General features: G+C 39.2%; 1 protein-coding gene across 3 annotated transcripts in view; it reads right to left on the bottom strand.

The window, feature by feature from the left end:
* The window catches only part of ccnjl (cyclin J-like), a 46154-nt gene extending 33096 nt beyond the window's left edge, over positions 1-13058 (bottom strand). For 2 of the 3 annotated variants that reach the window (XM_057850361.1, XM_057850360.1), the window contains exons 1-2: positions 12759-13058; positions 12151-12259 (exon numbers count right to left, since the gene is read on the bottom strand). In XM_057850361.1, the coding sequence (XP_057706344.1) occupies positions 12151-12229 (79 nt within the window). In that variant the 5' untranslated portion in view covers positions 12230-12259; positions 12759-13058. Of the gene's footprint in view, positions 1-12150; positions 12263-12758 lie in introns of all 3 variants that reach the window. The other variant, XM_057850359.1, reaches the window with a different exon arrangement.
* Between the last annotated feature and the right edge of the window lie 2286 nt (positions 13059-15344).

Raw genomic sequence — 15344 nt, 5'->3', positions numbered from 1 at the left:
AGGCGGGTCCAAACAATGACGTAGTACGTCCCATTCCCTATTGCAGATTCAATCTTCCCAGCCTGGTACAGGTCTACAATTTTGTCTCTAGTGTCCTTCGACAGCTCTTTGGTCTTGGCCATAGTGGAGTTTGGAGTGTGACTGACTGAGGTTGTGGTCAGGTGTCTTTTATACCGATAATGAGTTAAAACAGGTGCCATTAATACAGGTAACGAGTGGAGCCCCTTGACTAAATACTTATTTGCCCCACTGTATATGCCATTTTGTTAAAAAGATTAGTTTTCATTCGAATGTGCAGTGGCCAAAGTAGCCATTTTACAATAAAAACAGGTCATAAAAACTAAAGCCTGAGGTGACGGCGTCAATGAGCATTCGATCTTTCTGTGGCAATGGAACGCGTTGCTCTGTAATTCACCGCAAAACCAGTAGAGGGGTGTGGCGTTGTATTTGTACGGTTTTGGGGGACTTGTCAACTTCCTCTAGTTTTCTTCCAGTGCACAACAATGCCAACAGACAAAAAAAATAAATAAATAAACAATCCCAACGGAGATAGAACACTTAAATGTGGATCTTCAGCTCATCAACACTGAACAACAAAATGAACAAATGTTGATCATACAAATGTTGAGGCACAAGCGACGCAGAAGACGGTTTCGGAACATATATATTTATGTTTTCCTGCTTCATGCTCATACAGCGCCACAGCCTCTCACCCTCCCACCTGCTAAGATGTGAGGCCAAACTGTCCAGCTTGCGTTTGGTACTTAAAGTAAACAATGATTGACAGGTTTGTGAGTTTGATCTTGCCAGAGAAGCTTGGTAGCTCTACGATCAATGGCACAAATGTGTCAATCATTTTCAAATTTACATACGTGTGCTGTGGCAATTCATTGTGTAAGTGAGAGACTGTTCTCAGCAGAGTGAGCGTTAAAGCGTGAATGGATTTTAGTGGACTAACACAATGAAGCATTTAAAAAAGAATATTTTTTTCGAAGTTATTCTTATTTTAAAAATAATTTGAATTATGAATGTGGCACGGTGGGGCAGTAACATGTTTGGAACTTTTGTTTAAAAAAAAAAAAAAAAAAAAAAACTTTTGTTCGGTATTGGGACTCTAACGGCAGATATTCCAAATCAGGTGACTCAGACTCGAGTGCAAAAATATGCCATCGGGACATCCCTAAAAACCAGATCAATATCCATGCTAGGCCAGTAGAAAGCAATGTGGACAAAATTTCTACATGATGAAAAGTTTGATATTTTGCTTGTTTGTTTTTAATTAACTTCTTAGGGAATCTGCGAGCCTTCATGAGTGTCAAGGCTTTGCTAAGCCGCATGCTGTACACAGCAGAACATACAAGCAGTACACGTTTCTACAAAGGAGTTATAAGCACAAATAATACTAAGTAACAACAGTGATCAATGTGACTGAAAATTTAACATTCCCTCCATTTTTAGACACTGCACTTTTCACCATTTTGAAACATTGTGTCCCCTCAACATGGAACCATTTACGGGACCAATATGTTGCAGTTGTCTCAAGGAGGCTACACTTTCGCCATGTCCCATTTCAGGGTCTGCACACTCAGTGTGCATTGAAAATTTTGTTATATCACAATAATGCACGAAGGCCGGTCCCAATCTATTAAAACTCGAAGGATGTTCCTCTCACACTCTCAGAATGGGTCCTGTTTTGAGCCAACCTTGGAGGACGCAATGCTACAGTACTTGGCGAACAGCCGTATACATCCCAGACACATAAGTTTTTATTCTGTTAAAACGCGACTGATAGCGCTTAGTAACGGTTAGCTTATAAAAATGTTTGCAGTTCAGAAATTGTTTCATAAGTTTATATTTCATCATATGCTATTTAATGTATAAGAACATTAATTTCAATTAATAACACCGAAGGTTAGACTGTCACATTTTGTGAACACCTGGGGAGGATGATCCTAGGTCAAATGTCTCCAACAGGATCCTCCATCAAGGAGGTGCAGACACTGAATTGGGACAAAGCTTTTGTGTTTATCTGTTTGTATCAGGTTTACATTAACAAAAAGAATAATAATAATAATAATAAAATCAAACTGACTTGGGCGTACGCTTGTAGAAAGATCATTTTAACAAAAGTATGACGCGTTAAGATAATTATTATTTTTTTAGACATCTAAACAAAAACAAAAATATCCAAACGTTGGTACAATTTAAAATGATTTCTTAAATTAATTTAATGGGTATCTCTTAGTGGGATACAGTGCTGTTTAAGTACAGTATGTGACATGAACAAAAAATAAACATTTTCATGTCTTAGTTGGAATTTTATGCTTTAATTAATGTTGCTTCATTAAATCATAATCTTTTGTAACATTCTAAACGATCTTCGTAATTTCACAAAATAGCATAGTCTGAACAACTACATATTAGCCCCAGTAAACATGCCTGTATACGCTTTATGTAGAATGTCACATGGCCCAAACCTGTCAGCAAACTGCTGCTTCATCACTGGGCAAAACAACGGGTTGATTACATGATAGTTTGAGAATTAAGTAAGCCTGAACGATATATCGTTTAAACATCGCCATCGCGATGTGCGTGTGCGCAATAGTCCCATCGTAAGCACGTGCGATAGTTTTTCTTTTTTTTTTTTTATCCACATACGCCTCACTCTCTGGTCTGCGCACAGCCTTCTACCCTCCCTCTCCCAGCCTTTTGATCCTCTCAGTCACTGCGGCACAACGATGGCTTTGATCTGGCCAAAGAAGCAGACTTCACACGGGCATCTGTCAATCATCGTTTAACTTGTTAAACAGTTGCAAGGAAGCCGCGCTGGAATGAATGTGTGTACTGTGGGGACGTTGGAGACATTTAAATGCCAGAAGTAGAGCCTAGTTCGGGCCTAAAAAATCCAGCCCGACCCGACACGGCCCGCTGGTATTGAGGCCCGACCCGGCCCGAGCTCGATCACTTAACTAGATTTGCAGGCCCGAGCCCGAAAAACCCGATTTTTTTTTTTTTTTTTTTTTTTTTTGAGTGACGCGGAAAAAACGCAGCAGCAGCAATTTATTTTCATTTCTTCGAGTTGGCAGAAAAAAACGCAAGTTTTCTTAATGTTTAAATAATCTACATATTTTTTTTTAGAATTATCAAAGCATTCACACAACGAAATAACGCTGGGAAAGTTTGTTAAACATATTTCTGAGTGTGTGGAATATTGTTCTCACATGGACGCGCCTCTCTGACAAGGAGAGGGAACAGGAGAGGGCGGCGCCTCGGCCGTGCAGCGGGAGGACAAGAAGAAAAAGAGGCCGGCGCCACGGCGTTCGTGCACACGCACAAGCAAAAGCGCAATACAGAGAGCCTGCTCTCCATTTTTTTTATTTATTTTTTTTTTTTTTGAGTGACGCGGAAAAAACGCAGCAGCAGCAATTTATTTTCATTTCTTCGAGTTGGCAGAAAAAAACGCAAGTTTTCTTAATGTTTAAATAATCTACATATTTTTTTTTAGAATTATCAAAGCATTCACACAACGAAATAACGCTGGGAAAGTTTGTTAAACATATTTCTGAGTGTGTGGAATATTGTTCTCACATGGACGCGCCTCTCTGACAAGGAGAGGGAACAGGAGAGGGCGGCGCCTCGGCCGTGCAGCGGGAGGACAAGAAGAAAAAGAGGCCGGCGCCACGGCGTTCGTGCACACGCACAAGCAAAAGCGCAATACAGAGAGCCTGCTCTCCATTTTTTTTATTTATTTTTTTTTTTTTGAGTGACGCGGAAAAAACGCAGCAGCAGCAATTTATTTTTATTTCTTCGAGTTGGCAGAAAAAAACGCAAGTTTTCTTAATGTTTAAATAATCTACATATTTTTTTGAGAATTATCAAAGCATTCACACAACGAAATAATGCTGGGAAAGTTTGTTAAACATATTTCTGAGTGTGTGGGATATTGTTCTCACATGGACGCGCCTCTCTGACAAGGAGAGGGAACAGGAGAGGGCGGCGCCTCGGCCGTGCAGCGGGAGGACAAGAAGAAAAAGCGGCCGGCGCCACGGCGTTCGTGCACACGCACAAGCAAAAGCGCAATACAGAGAGCATGCTCTCCATTTTTTTTTTTTGTTTTTTTTTTTTAAAATAATTTATTAGTCCGGCATGGCGGCCCGACCCGACCTGACCCGAACGTGAATGCTTAAATTGTGGGCCCGATCGGGTCGGGTCGGGTCGGGTTCGGGTTCGGGCACAAAATCTAACCTCTAGCCAGAAGTGATCATGAGGAGTTTGAAATTTCTACATGTCACTTCAACGGTCACAGCTAAAGTAGATAAACAGAAGCATTTAATAAAGCCAAGCATTTATCTGCTACAGTACTTTATTCTTGGTCAAAAATGATTTGGTTGGACAGTTATGTTTAAAACTTATCATAATTATGACATTTGAAGTGCTTAAAAACCATTTATTTATATACATTTTTAAAATCACTTTGGGGGGAAAAGTGAGAAAAAAACATGTCTTATATGTATCTCTTTCCAATGCTAAATCTGAATAAATACATTGGGCACAAAAAACACACAAAAAAAAAAACAAAAATGGGGGAGGTGCGCTACTTCGCGGTTTTTCACTTATCGCGGCGGCTTCTGATCCCCATTAACCGCGAAAAACAAGGGATGACTGTACACTGTGGTGATGGTGAGTCATCTAAAGTCTTTCCAAACAGCTATTTAAGTCATCTTGTGATAATTTCTTGAAAAAAATATATATACATTTTTTTTAATATCGCAATATAATATCGCAATATATCGCAAACCCCCAAAAAATCGCAGCAATAGTTTTTTCCAATATCGTTCAGGCCTAGAATTAAGTGGCTTATAGGGTCATTCCAGAATTGGGAGGACAATTTACGTACCATTCTTCAAATTTAACGTAATCCTCATAGAAAATACTAAAACATGCAGTTTTTGAGTATGAAAGCTTCAGTACATGAAAAAATTCATTTCACAAAAAGTTTTTCTAAGCTTTTATTGCTTAATATTACAAAAGATTATTTTAGCATATGAAAGATAATACATACTGTAATAGATCATTCCCACTCGCAGAAAAGTTGCGCCAGCAACATGCCATAAGATCCTGCTGCCCTATTGGTCAGAATCTTTCTCATAATGCTCAGTACCATGATTCTGCTGCCCTAATTGGTCACAATGTTTTCTATCATGTTTAGTACTATTTTCCTGCTCTCCTATTGGCCTACTGTTGGTGTTACGTTTCAGTTCGGATGTGCGTTTCAGTGTGATGACATGCACAGGCGCAACGGTAAGAAAAGGAAGTGTTAAAACGTTGTGGTGGCGGGAAATAAAAGAGGGCCGACATCTTCGCCGAAAGAGCACAAGTCTCCTCTAATTTTTTCTCACGAAGAGTGTTTTTACGCCTTTGCACGGTTCACTACTTGGTATCACTTTTGGATATCGCCTTTTTGCATTATGTTCTATTATCTACTTCATTACAGGTATTAACCGTGCCACTCCGGAACAAATTAATTTAGTATCTTAAGGAACCACTCTATATCATCCACACAAGTTGCTGGACAGACCTATACCTTGAAATGGCCAATCGAAGTACAGGGGTACCTCTACATTCGAAGTTCATTTGTTCCAGCACCTTGTTTGTAAGTAGAAATGGTCATATATCAAGCAGGATTTTCCCATAAGAAAACATCATTTATTCGTTCCACAGCCTGAAAATCTACACTAAATCCTTAATAAATGCTGCTGGTACTATTGCAAAGAGCAACTACACAGAGCAAAACAAATAAATTATGAATAAAAATTGGAATAATGATATATTAACAGTAATAGTAATAATAATACCTGTAATAATGTAACGAATCGGGTTCTGATGTGGCGGATGTGTTTTTCGTTTTCGCTTTCTTATTTTCACTTTGTTCAGCTGCAGAACAGTATGCATGCTGTGTTCCACAAGTTCTGAAATAAATTATTAAAAACTTGACGAACCTGGCAGTTACCACAATAATTGTCACCTTAACTTATAAAGACTGGCGAACGGAGGTCGGGGGAGGAACGTCGAGATCGCAGACATTCTACGGCTGTATTGTCGAGCCAGTTTACGGTTGTGCGCACCATGCTCATATTTTTCTATCATTTCCATGGTCATTTCAATGGTAAGTCTCCCGGTTTTCCTTTCCCACCACCTGCACTAACATTCTTGGAACCCATGTTGATTTCTCTCACAAGAAAATCCGTTGCGCTTCCGTCTTGCCCGACAACAAAGAAACTGCTGCGCTGTCATAAATTGTCGTGTTTCGAGCATGTCGTCGGATGTAGAAACAAACGGCTAGTCAAATTTTCATATGTCGAGTCACCACTGTACTTAAACAAGCATGAAACAACACACATAAATATGAACGAAGCTTTACGTTTTATGTTGTCATCTTATGTGGCATTTTGTTTTAAACCTGGTAAAATGGCATCCGAGGTCATAAGAAAAATCATGTTTTGGGAAAAAAAAAAAAAGGAACTTAAGTTTCACTTTCACCGCACAGCTTTACAATCATGCAATGTTTCAAACTAGGAGCTAATTTTGAATGATTATTTAATGTTTAATGAATTGCCATTTGACTTTTGCATTTTAAATTATGTGTCTTAATAGAACAAAGTAGGTCTTAAGTGTTTCAAAAGTTGTGGGAAACTTTGCCACTGCATTAATTTTACACCACTGCGAAAATAGTCTTCCATAATAGTCTACCCTTCTAAAATAGAGCACGGAACCTGTGTCTCAGACACGGACTGAAGGGAATTCTGTGTTCCATGCCACACTGTTTTTTGTGATGCTCCACTGAAGCCACAGTAGCTTAACACATCCCAAATGACCATCTCTGACATGACGATTTATTTGCAGCTCAGTCAGTATACAGACATCTAGGCCAGCTGACAGCTCACTCTGAATCACGCGTTGGGTCTCTGAATGGATGATTGTGCAAGATAATGTCTCATTTTGAGTTTCCATAAACATTACGATCACAATCTGATGATGCATTCACTCAACATTGCTGACATCGTCATCTACTGTATGATCTTCTGTCTCGTAACGCTGGCATGAACTTGACGGTATCATTCAAGTGACAGAAATTATGACCACACTTAGGGTTGATTAAGACATTCTTAATTAATAAGCCTAAACACATCCACATAATTCTATTAGGGTCATTTTAAACAAGACAAATTGGCTGTGTAATTTAGTTTTCCAACAGAATTTTAAGTGGAACGGTGAAAAACACAGGCTATGAGAATAAAAGTCACCCCATTCATCTCAATAACACCATTTTTTAAACCCGTGCTGGATACTAGAGCTGGGAATCTTTGGGCACCTAACGATTTGATTACGATTACGATTCAGAGGCTCCGATTCGATTATAAAATGATTATTGATGCACTCCCCCTCCTTTTTTTTTTTTTTTTTTTTTTTTTTTTTTTTAAGTTTTGTACATTAGTTCCAAAATTGTTCAAAAATACTCTCTGGCTAAACCAAACTACTATTTCAGTATCAAGTTCGCATATAGCAGTGAACAAATATACAAAAATAACATTAAATAAAAAAACTCCAGTCCCCATTCTGTATCAGCAGCTTTAAACTACATTCAATTAATTTAATGTTGTGAATCAACCGTTAAAGTTGTTAAAATTGCTCCCGTTATTCCATAACTTCCCTTTTGTCTACTTTCGACATGTGAAAGTTCCAAAACTATTTTAAAGATAGATTCAAGTCAATATTTTACCGATTTAGGAGTATTTTAGATAAAAAGTTAATTAGGTTTGCTTGGAAGGTTCGCTACAACAGCCTTACAGGGAAGTGTACTGCTTTAAGATGGCGGCCGTTTACTAACGCCCGCATCTAGCTTTTTGTAGATATACTGCTTATGCTACCGAATCTATAATGCATCTAGTCCTATATAAGTGATATCTACCGTAACATTATGTGGCTGTACTTTGTAGCAGCTTTTCGGCAGCAGTCAGGTATGTTGTTGTGTTTTTTTTATCTCGTGGCATGAGTTGAGCTAGAGCCGTGAATTGAGCATTGGCATTACCTGAGGGGCCGGGTAATGAGAAGCATGCTGTTTAGCTACTCTCGCTCCGTTCCGTCCCGAAGACCGCGCGGCGCGCTGAGTGTGTTGTACTTCCGCTTTACTTGGTATATTTCAATAATCGGAATTTGGATGTTTGTGAATCGTTCTCGAATCTTCCACGGCCGAATCGCGAATAATCTAAGAATTGGAAATTTTGCACACCTCTACTGGATAGTAAATAAAGTGCTGGCCAAAAGTATTGGCACCCCTGCAATTCTGTCAGATAATGCTCAATTTCTCCCAGAAAATGATTGCAATTACAAATGCTTTGGTAGTAATATCTTTATTTATTTTGCTTGCGCTGAAAAAAACACAAAAGAAAATGAGAAAGAATAAATAAATCATAATCATTTTACACAAAGCTCCAAAAATGGGCCAGACAAAAGTATTGGCGCCCTTTGAAAAATCATGTGATGCGTCTCTACTTTGTGTAATTAACAGCACCTGTTACTTACCTGTGGCACATAACAGGTGGTGGCAATAACCAAATCACACTTGCAGCCAGTTAAAATGGATTAAAGTTGAATTAACCTCTGTCCTGTGTACCACACTGAGCATGGAGAAAAGAAAGAAGACCAAAGAACCGTCTGAGGACTTGAGAAGCAAAATTGTGAGAAAACATGGGCAATCTCAAGGCTACAAATCCATATCCAAAGACCTGAATGTTCCTGTGTCTCCGTGCGCAGGGTCATCAATAAGTGTAAAGCCCATGGCAATGTGGATAACCCCCCTAGATGTGGACAGATAAGAAAAATCGACGAGAGATTTCAACAAAAAATTGTGCGGATGGTGGATAAAGAACCTCGACTAACATTCAAACAAGTTCAAGCTGTCTTGCAGTCTGAGGGTACAACAGTGTCAACCCGTACTATCCGTCGGCGTCTGAATGAAAAGGGACTCTATGGTAGGATACCCAGGAAGACCCCACTTCTAACCCAGAGACATGAAAAAGCCAAGCTGGAGTTTGCCAAAACTTACCTAACAAAGTCAAAAACGTTTTGAAAGAATATTCTCTGGTCAGGTGAGACAAAGGTAGGACTTTTTTTGAAAAGGCATCAGCATAGAGTTTACAGGGGGAAAAAAACGAAGCCTTCAAAGAAAAGAACACACTTTCCACAGTCAAACATGGCGGAGGTTCCCTGATATTTTGGGGTTGCTTGGCTCCCTCTGGCACTGGACTGCTTGACCGTGTGCATGGCATTAGCATTATGAAGTCTGAAGACTACCAACAAATTTTGCAGCATAATGTAGGGCCCAGTGTGAGAAAGCTGGGTCCCCTTCAGAGGTCATGGGTCTTCCAGCAGAACAACGACCCAAAACACACTTCAAAAAGCACTAGAAAATGGTTTGAGAGAAAGCACTGGAGACTTCTAGAGTGGCCAGCAATGAGTCCAGACCTGAATCCTATAGAACACCTGGGGAGAGATCTCAAAATGGGAGTTTGGAGAAGGTGCCCTTCAAATCTCAAATACCTGGAGCAGTTGGCCAAAGAAGAATGGTCTAAAATTCCAGCAGAGCATTATAAGAAATTCATTGATGGATAACGGAAGCGGTTGTTCACAGTTATTTTGTCTAAAGGTTGTGCTACCAAGTATTAGGCTGAGGATGCCAATACTTTTGTACGGCTCATTTTTGGATTTTTTTTTTTTTTTTTTTTTTTTTAATTCTCCATTCTCTTTTTTCATTGCAAGCAAAAACAATGAAGATATTACTACCAAAACATTTGTAATTGCAATGATTTTCTGGGAGAAATTGAGCATTATCTGACAGAATTGCAGGGGTGCCAATACTTTTGGCCAGCACTGTAGCTGCACTTGCGCCTTAGCCTGTTACCATGATGTTATGCATGACGTATGCTGTACAATGTATTCCTATGAATTTCACGTATACAGTATTTCATTTATATTTGTTTCACTCTGCTGAAAGCTAGGCCTGTCGCAATAACAAATTTTAGTGTGCGATAATTATTCTCATAAATTATTGCGATACGCGGTATTATTGCACCCCCCCCCATTTTTTTTTTTTTTTTTACCAATTTACAATAACACAGTGAGAATACAGCATATAATAATGGATCAAGTACACCCATTTAAACGCGATAAATATTTACTCTTAAATTCAAAAATACTTTTTAAGAAATCACAACTACAAAGAATAGACCATGCCTCTTAAGTAAAAAACAACAATATTGATACCGCACAGAAATACAGATTAAATAAAATGTGTTGAAAAAAAAAAAAAAAAAAAAAGATGCACTTAATAACTTAAGCATTTAGGCAAATGAAAACTTTTCCCGTCATAGCTTCTGCAATGGTGTTCCATAGGGATGAAACGATACAGTTAAGTCATGGTTCGGTACGATTTTTGATACGGGGACAAGATTTTCGATCCGATTCGATACATTTCATGCTCTGTAAAAAAAATAACAATTACAGTATATTTTTTGTTTCGTTTTTTGGGGGGGTTTTTTTGTTTTTTGCTAACGAGCTAAAATTAAATTGCCATCATATAAACATGCATTTTAGTGCATAATATTTATGTGCTTACTTCTTACTGATCTGAAAACAATTTGTATAAAAGTGCTGAGAACAATCTTTACTGTTTGTAAAGTGAGGCAGGGCACACTGTTGATTTCTACAGCTCTCTTAACAGCTAGGTTTACTACATGAGCAAGACATCCTATTTGTGGTCCATCTGTGTCACGTACTGAATTAACAATATTTGCAACATTATCTATAGTCACTGGTATGGATTGATTTGGTCTTCTTAACTTCCATTCAGTCATGACAGTTTAGAATTCATCAATGTAGTATATGGACTACGTGTCCCATAATCACACTGGGCTCACGTAGCCAATGGCATGGGATAGCACATCTAGTTTGCCATTTCATGATATCCAGTGTGTGCACGCATTTAAAAAGTTAGCAAGCGCCGCTGTAGTCACGTCTGCTCATTACTACACAACACCAGCATATGACAATCGACTTTCACAAACAGGACGAGTTTGAAGCAGCTGTTCGTTGTCAAAGCGAGGTTGTTCGTAGCAGCCAAGTCGGTAACAATGTTTTGGCGGACTTTGTTGTAAATATCCGGCGTTGTGCCGAAAAATAGCCGCCCCGCGTGAAATGTCACTCCTGACGGGAGCGCCCACGCGTCAACAACACCGGGATGCCATAGATGGTCCACAGTCACTCCGGAGCACTGACGCAGCCGGTATACTTTGAACAATAGGATATAATGGGAACGATTGGCTCCGGCGCTAGTTTTTGTTGGACCTGGAATGAAGATGCATTTTGCGCAGTTGGTAACGAGGAATCCGAACTTTTAACAGCACGTCTGCCGCACGCGCATGCGAGGCGATACATAGCAGCGGAAAAATTACCGCCTTCATTTTTATTTATCGCGCGATAAATGGAATTATTGCATATTGCAACAGGCTTACTGACAGCAGCTAGGTTGACTTTTCAAATAATTTATTCAACTTCCAGAGTACCTGGTCGAATACAGGTTAAAGGCAGCTTTTAAAGATTTGTTATGATCAATCTAAAGCTCTCCTCTGAAACCCAATATGTAATTTAAAGGGGCAAACTGCCAGAAAAGCAAAATTCAAAGTGAGTGGTGGATCTGATCTGCTCTGATCAACCAATCAGAAGATATTAAAAGGCTTAAATTATTATACAGTAGTGAATCGACTCTATAAAGAAACAATACCATTACGACTAACATTTAAAGTTACACTGGCCTGCACTGATGGCTCTGGGGCTGATTGCAATGTAGAAACACATAGGGGCTGAAATTTGATTGAACCAAAAAAAAAATATTCTCACACAACATATAAAAAGAAAATGCAATGAAGAAATGCAATCCGTAAATCGAATATTCAAATAATAAGATTTGAAGGTATGTTTTTCTGGCTGCGTGTTCCTGACAGTCCTCTGTTTACCTTTCGAAGACTATCTGTGAGTGCATCAGTGTTATGTTCATACTGTCAACAACACAGTTGCTTGTCAAGGTGAACTCACCTTGATGCGGAGGGACTGATGGATGTCTGCAGCAAGCTGTCCTTTCCACCATTGCAACTCCCTTTCCATCTTTTCCCATCCAGAAGTCACTTCCTCTATCTGCTTGTACCTGCTGACACACCAGTGTTCCAAATCATAAACTGTCCATCTGACACAGGTTATGATAACATTTATTTGAAATGTTTACTTGTAAATAGTATTGCAAGTATATCAATTGACTTTAAAGATATAAATTCCCCCAACCCCTAAAAAAAAAGTTTATACTCGATGTTAATCTGGGGCTATTTACTCTGCGGGGTGATTTAAATATGTCGACCACGCCGCTGGTGGTCCAATCCATTACAGACTCTGAACTAATTCAATAGTAATGTAATTTAAAAAAAACTACAAGTCACATCCAAATTCGCAATGATATTCCTCAGTGTTGGCAGCAAGACAACGCTTTACAAAGATTAAAGAACCCACAACATTCGTGTACACAAAAAATTCAAACGACAGAAAGGGAGCCCGTCGTGTTCGTACTTAACCCCTCGAGTAGTACGTTTAATTTCATCTTTAATACAAGTGGAAAACTTTCCTATTCCGAGCTTGTTCAATGTGCCACTTACCGCTCCGACGGGAATGCCCCCCCAGACCCCTTTGTCTCAGTCCGACATCCTGAATGAGAGAACTCCGCTTCGGCTCAACTTTTGAGAAAACCCTTTTAAAAGGGCACCGAGGTGGATTTTGATTACTCTGACAAGTTAGCACAAAAGCCACTGACTCCGAATCCCGGCACGGACGGTTTCGTCTTGTCTGTTGACACTTTTTCGAGCGATTTTCACTCGCTCCGCTGGAACAAAGTCGCCTGCTCGGCTGCACCAGCTGCCGCCGTTGCGGCTCGAGGCTCGTGCGCTTGACTTGAAAGTCCTTCCTGCGGACTGGGAAATGTAGTTCTCTTCCGGTAAGGACTACAAATCTCTTTCATCTGTTTTCGTGATGGTGCGTTCAAAGAAAATCGTAGCGGTCAAATACCTTACTAAATATTTGTTCGATTATTATTAGGTTGTTGTTTTTTGCCCCATGACAATAATGCTAAATCTTTATTGACACCACCAGAAAAGTTATAACATTTTATAAAATGTTATTCATTCTTGATGCGGACATCATTGATGCACAGGAGAACTGTATGAGGTTGAAGATTATAAAGCCAAATGAATAAATAAATTATAAAGACAGATGAATAATTAAACATTTGTAGAATTGATTAATTTTATTATGTATCATTAATTATTATTATATTATTAAATTAATAATTTTAATGTAATAATAATAATTTTTTTTTTAAATTACAGTTCATCATTCATCAATGCAATCCATGTTTTTTCTGCTTGTTTTCTCCGGTAATCTTTCAAAAACGACCATGCTGCTTATATAGAACTCTGGACATTACGACGTTTTCTTCATACAATTCCCGAAAACAAAAACTCGGAAGAAAAAATGAGAAGAATGGATCAACTAACGCGAATGTCTAACGCCAGCAACGTGAAGCCATTCACATTTCATATGCAGTAAACATTTTGTTGGGTTGGCAGGGTCCTTAAGAGGACAAAGAGGTAAGCCATTTTGATATTTTTTACTTACTTTTTAGCATGGCGTTTTGCCGTGCTGCTTCTGTCTGACAATGAATGACCTGTAAAGAATTAAAATGGTATCTGACTGCCACCGTTACCTTTTCTGTTGTTAAAAAAAAAAAAAAAAAGTAAGAGGGGAAGTGTAAATAAATTATAGAATTAAGATTTCTTATTAATGAAAAACTTAAAAGTGTTCGATGGCTGTCAACAAAAAGCATTTGCGATCAGTACACAAAAATGGCAATGTAATTCACCCAAAAGAACAGTCAGAGATGTAAGATGACCAGAGGATATAATATATAAGATAGACAGGGCATATGGTGGTAAAGGAAGGTATTGTTGAAACAGGAGAATGTCATTGTCAGTGGCGTATGAAAAAGGTGTCGATAAAAAAGCTAAGGCTAGGCTAAGCTTTGGTCAGCTCGGCTCTTTTTCAGCCCTCGACACTCAAAAGCCATCTCTTTAACTGAACATTTGTATGTTCTTCTACATCTTTACCAGTGAATTTGGCACCAGGAACATCATTTTCGGACAGAATTGGTAGCTTTAGCTCTGTAAACATATCCTTCTTACACTATTTCCATTCATTTACTATTGGGGACAAGCTCTCATTAGCTCCCCTTAGCAACATTAGCTAACGTCATGAATATTAATGAGCGGAAGTGACGTGTAGCGTGTGGTATGCCATTGTTATGAACAAACACCTCTTTACGTCATGACTGCGATCAAGACAATACACCAGATGAGAGAAAATATAACACACACGAGATGAAAGACAAGAGTCACTCAACCCGTTTATCACCTCCGGGTGAGCGGCCTCCCTGGTCCTACTCATAGGTGGAGTTTGAATTTGGTGGCAGGGGGCAAAAATGTTGATGACCCCGAAACGCAGTGTCAGCAATAATAATAATTTAGTTACAAGATAGTAGCTTAGCCCATGCTTATACAAACAGGCATCCCAGCTATGTGTGTGTGCGCGCGCGTGTGAGCGCACGTTTTTCAGGCTTACCTAGTGAAGAAGTAGACGCCGCATCCTTTTTGACTGATTGTTCCAGCTAGGGCTGTTAACAGACTTGTGGGCCCCAATCCACCCCACCCTTGTCACCGGCTTGTCACGACAACAGTCGCAATACTTTTAACGCTTAGCAAGCAATGACAGTGTAAATTTTCAAATTATTTCAGATGGACAGTTAAATTTAGCAGACCGTAAAGTGATGTGACACAATTTATACAAACAATTTCCATCTATTGTCTCATGTAGACAACATTATAATACAACTGAGAGTGCTATGCCTGCCTGCTAAGCAACAAAACAGTATAACTAAACATCCTGTGGCTGCCCCCTCCACATCCCTGGGGTTAACAAGCCCTCAAACAGTGATGCGCCTAGACATACTCGATTGCCCCCCCCCCCCCCCCCGTCAACAGGTTTGATTGCAGCCAGCAACATTTAAAATACAATAATATGTTGAAAATTAAACTTTTTTTGTTTGTTTGTTTATTTTTTTGTTTGTTTCATTTTTTAGGGTTAACGTCTTTAATGGAGCAAACTTTTGGCGGTGCTCTACGGCATTTTATCGT

Source organism: Corythoichthys intestinalis, chromosome 11 (assembly GCF_030265065.1).
Source record: "Corythoichthys intestinalis isolate RoL2023-P3 chromosome 11, ASM3026506v1, whole genome shotgun sequence".
Classification (NCBI taxonomy): domain Eukaryota; kingdom Metazoa; phylum Chordata; class Actinopteri; order Syngnathiformes; family Syngnathidae; genus Corythoichthys; species Corythoichthys intestinalis.
Note: the sequence above shows the minus strand (reverse complement) of the source record. Positions and strands in the feature narration are given on the sequence as shown.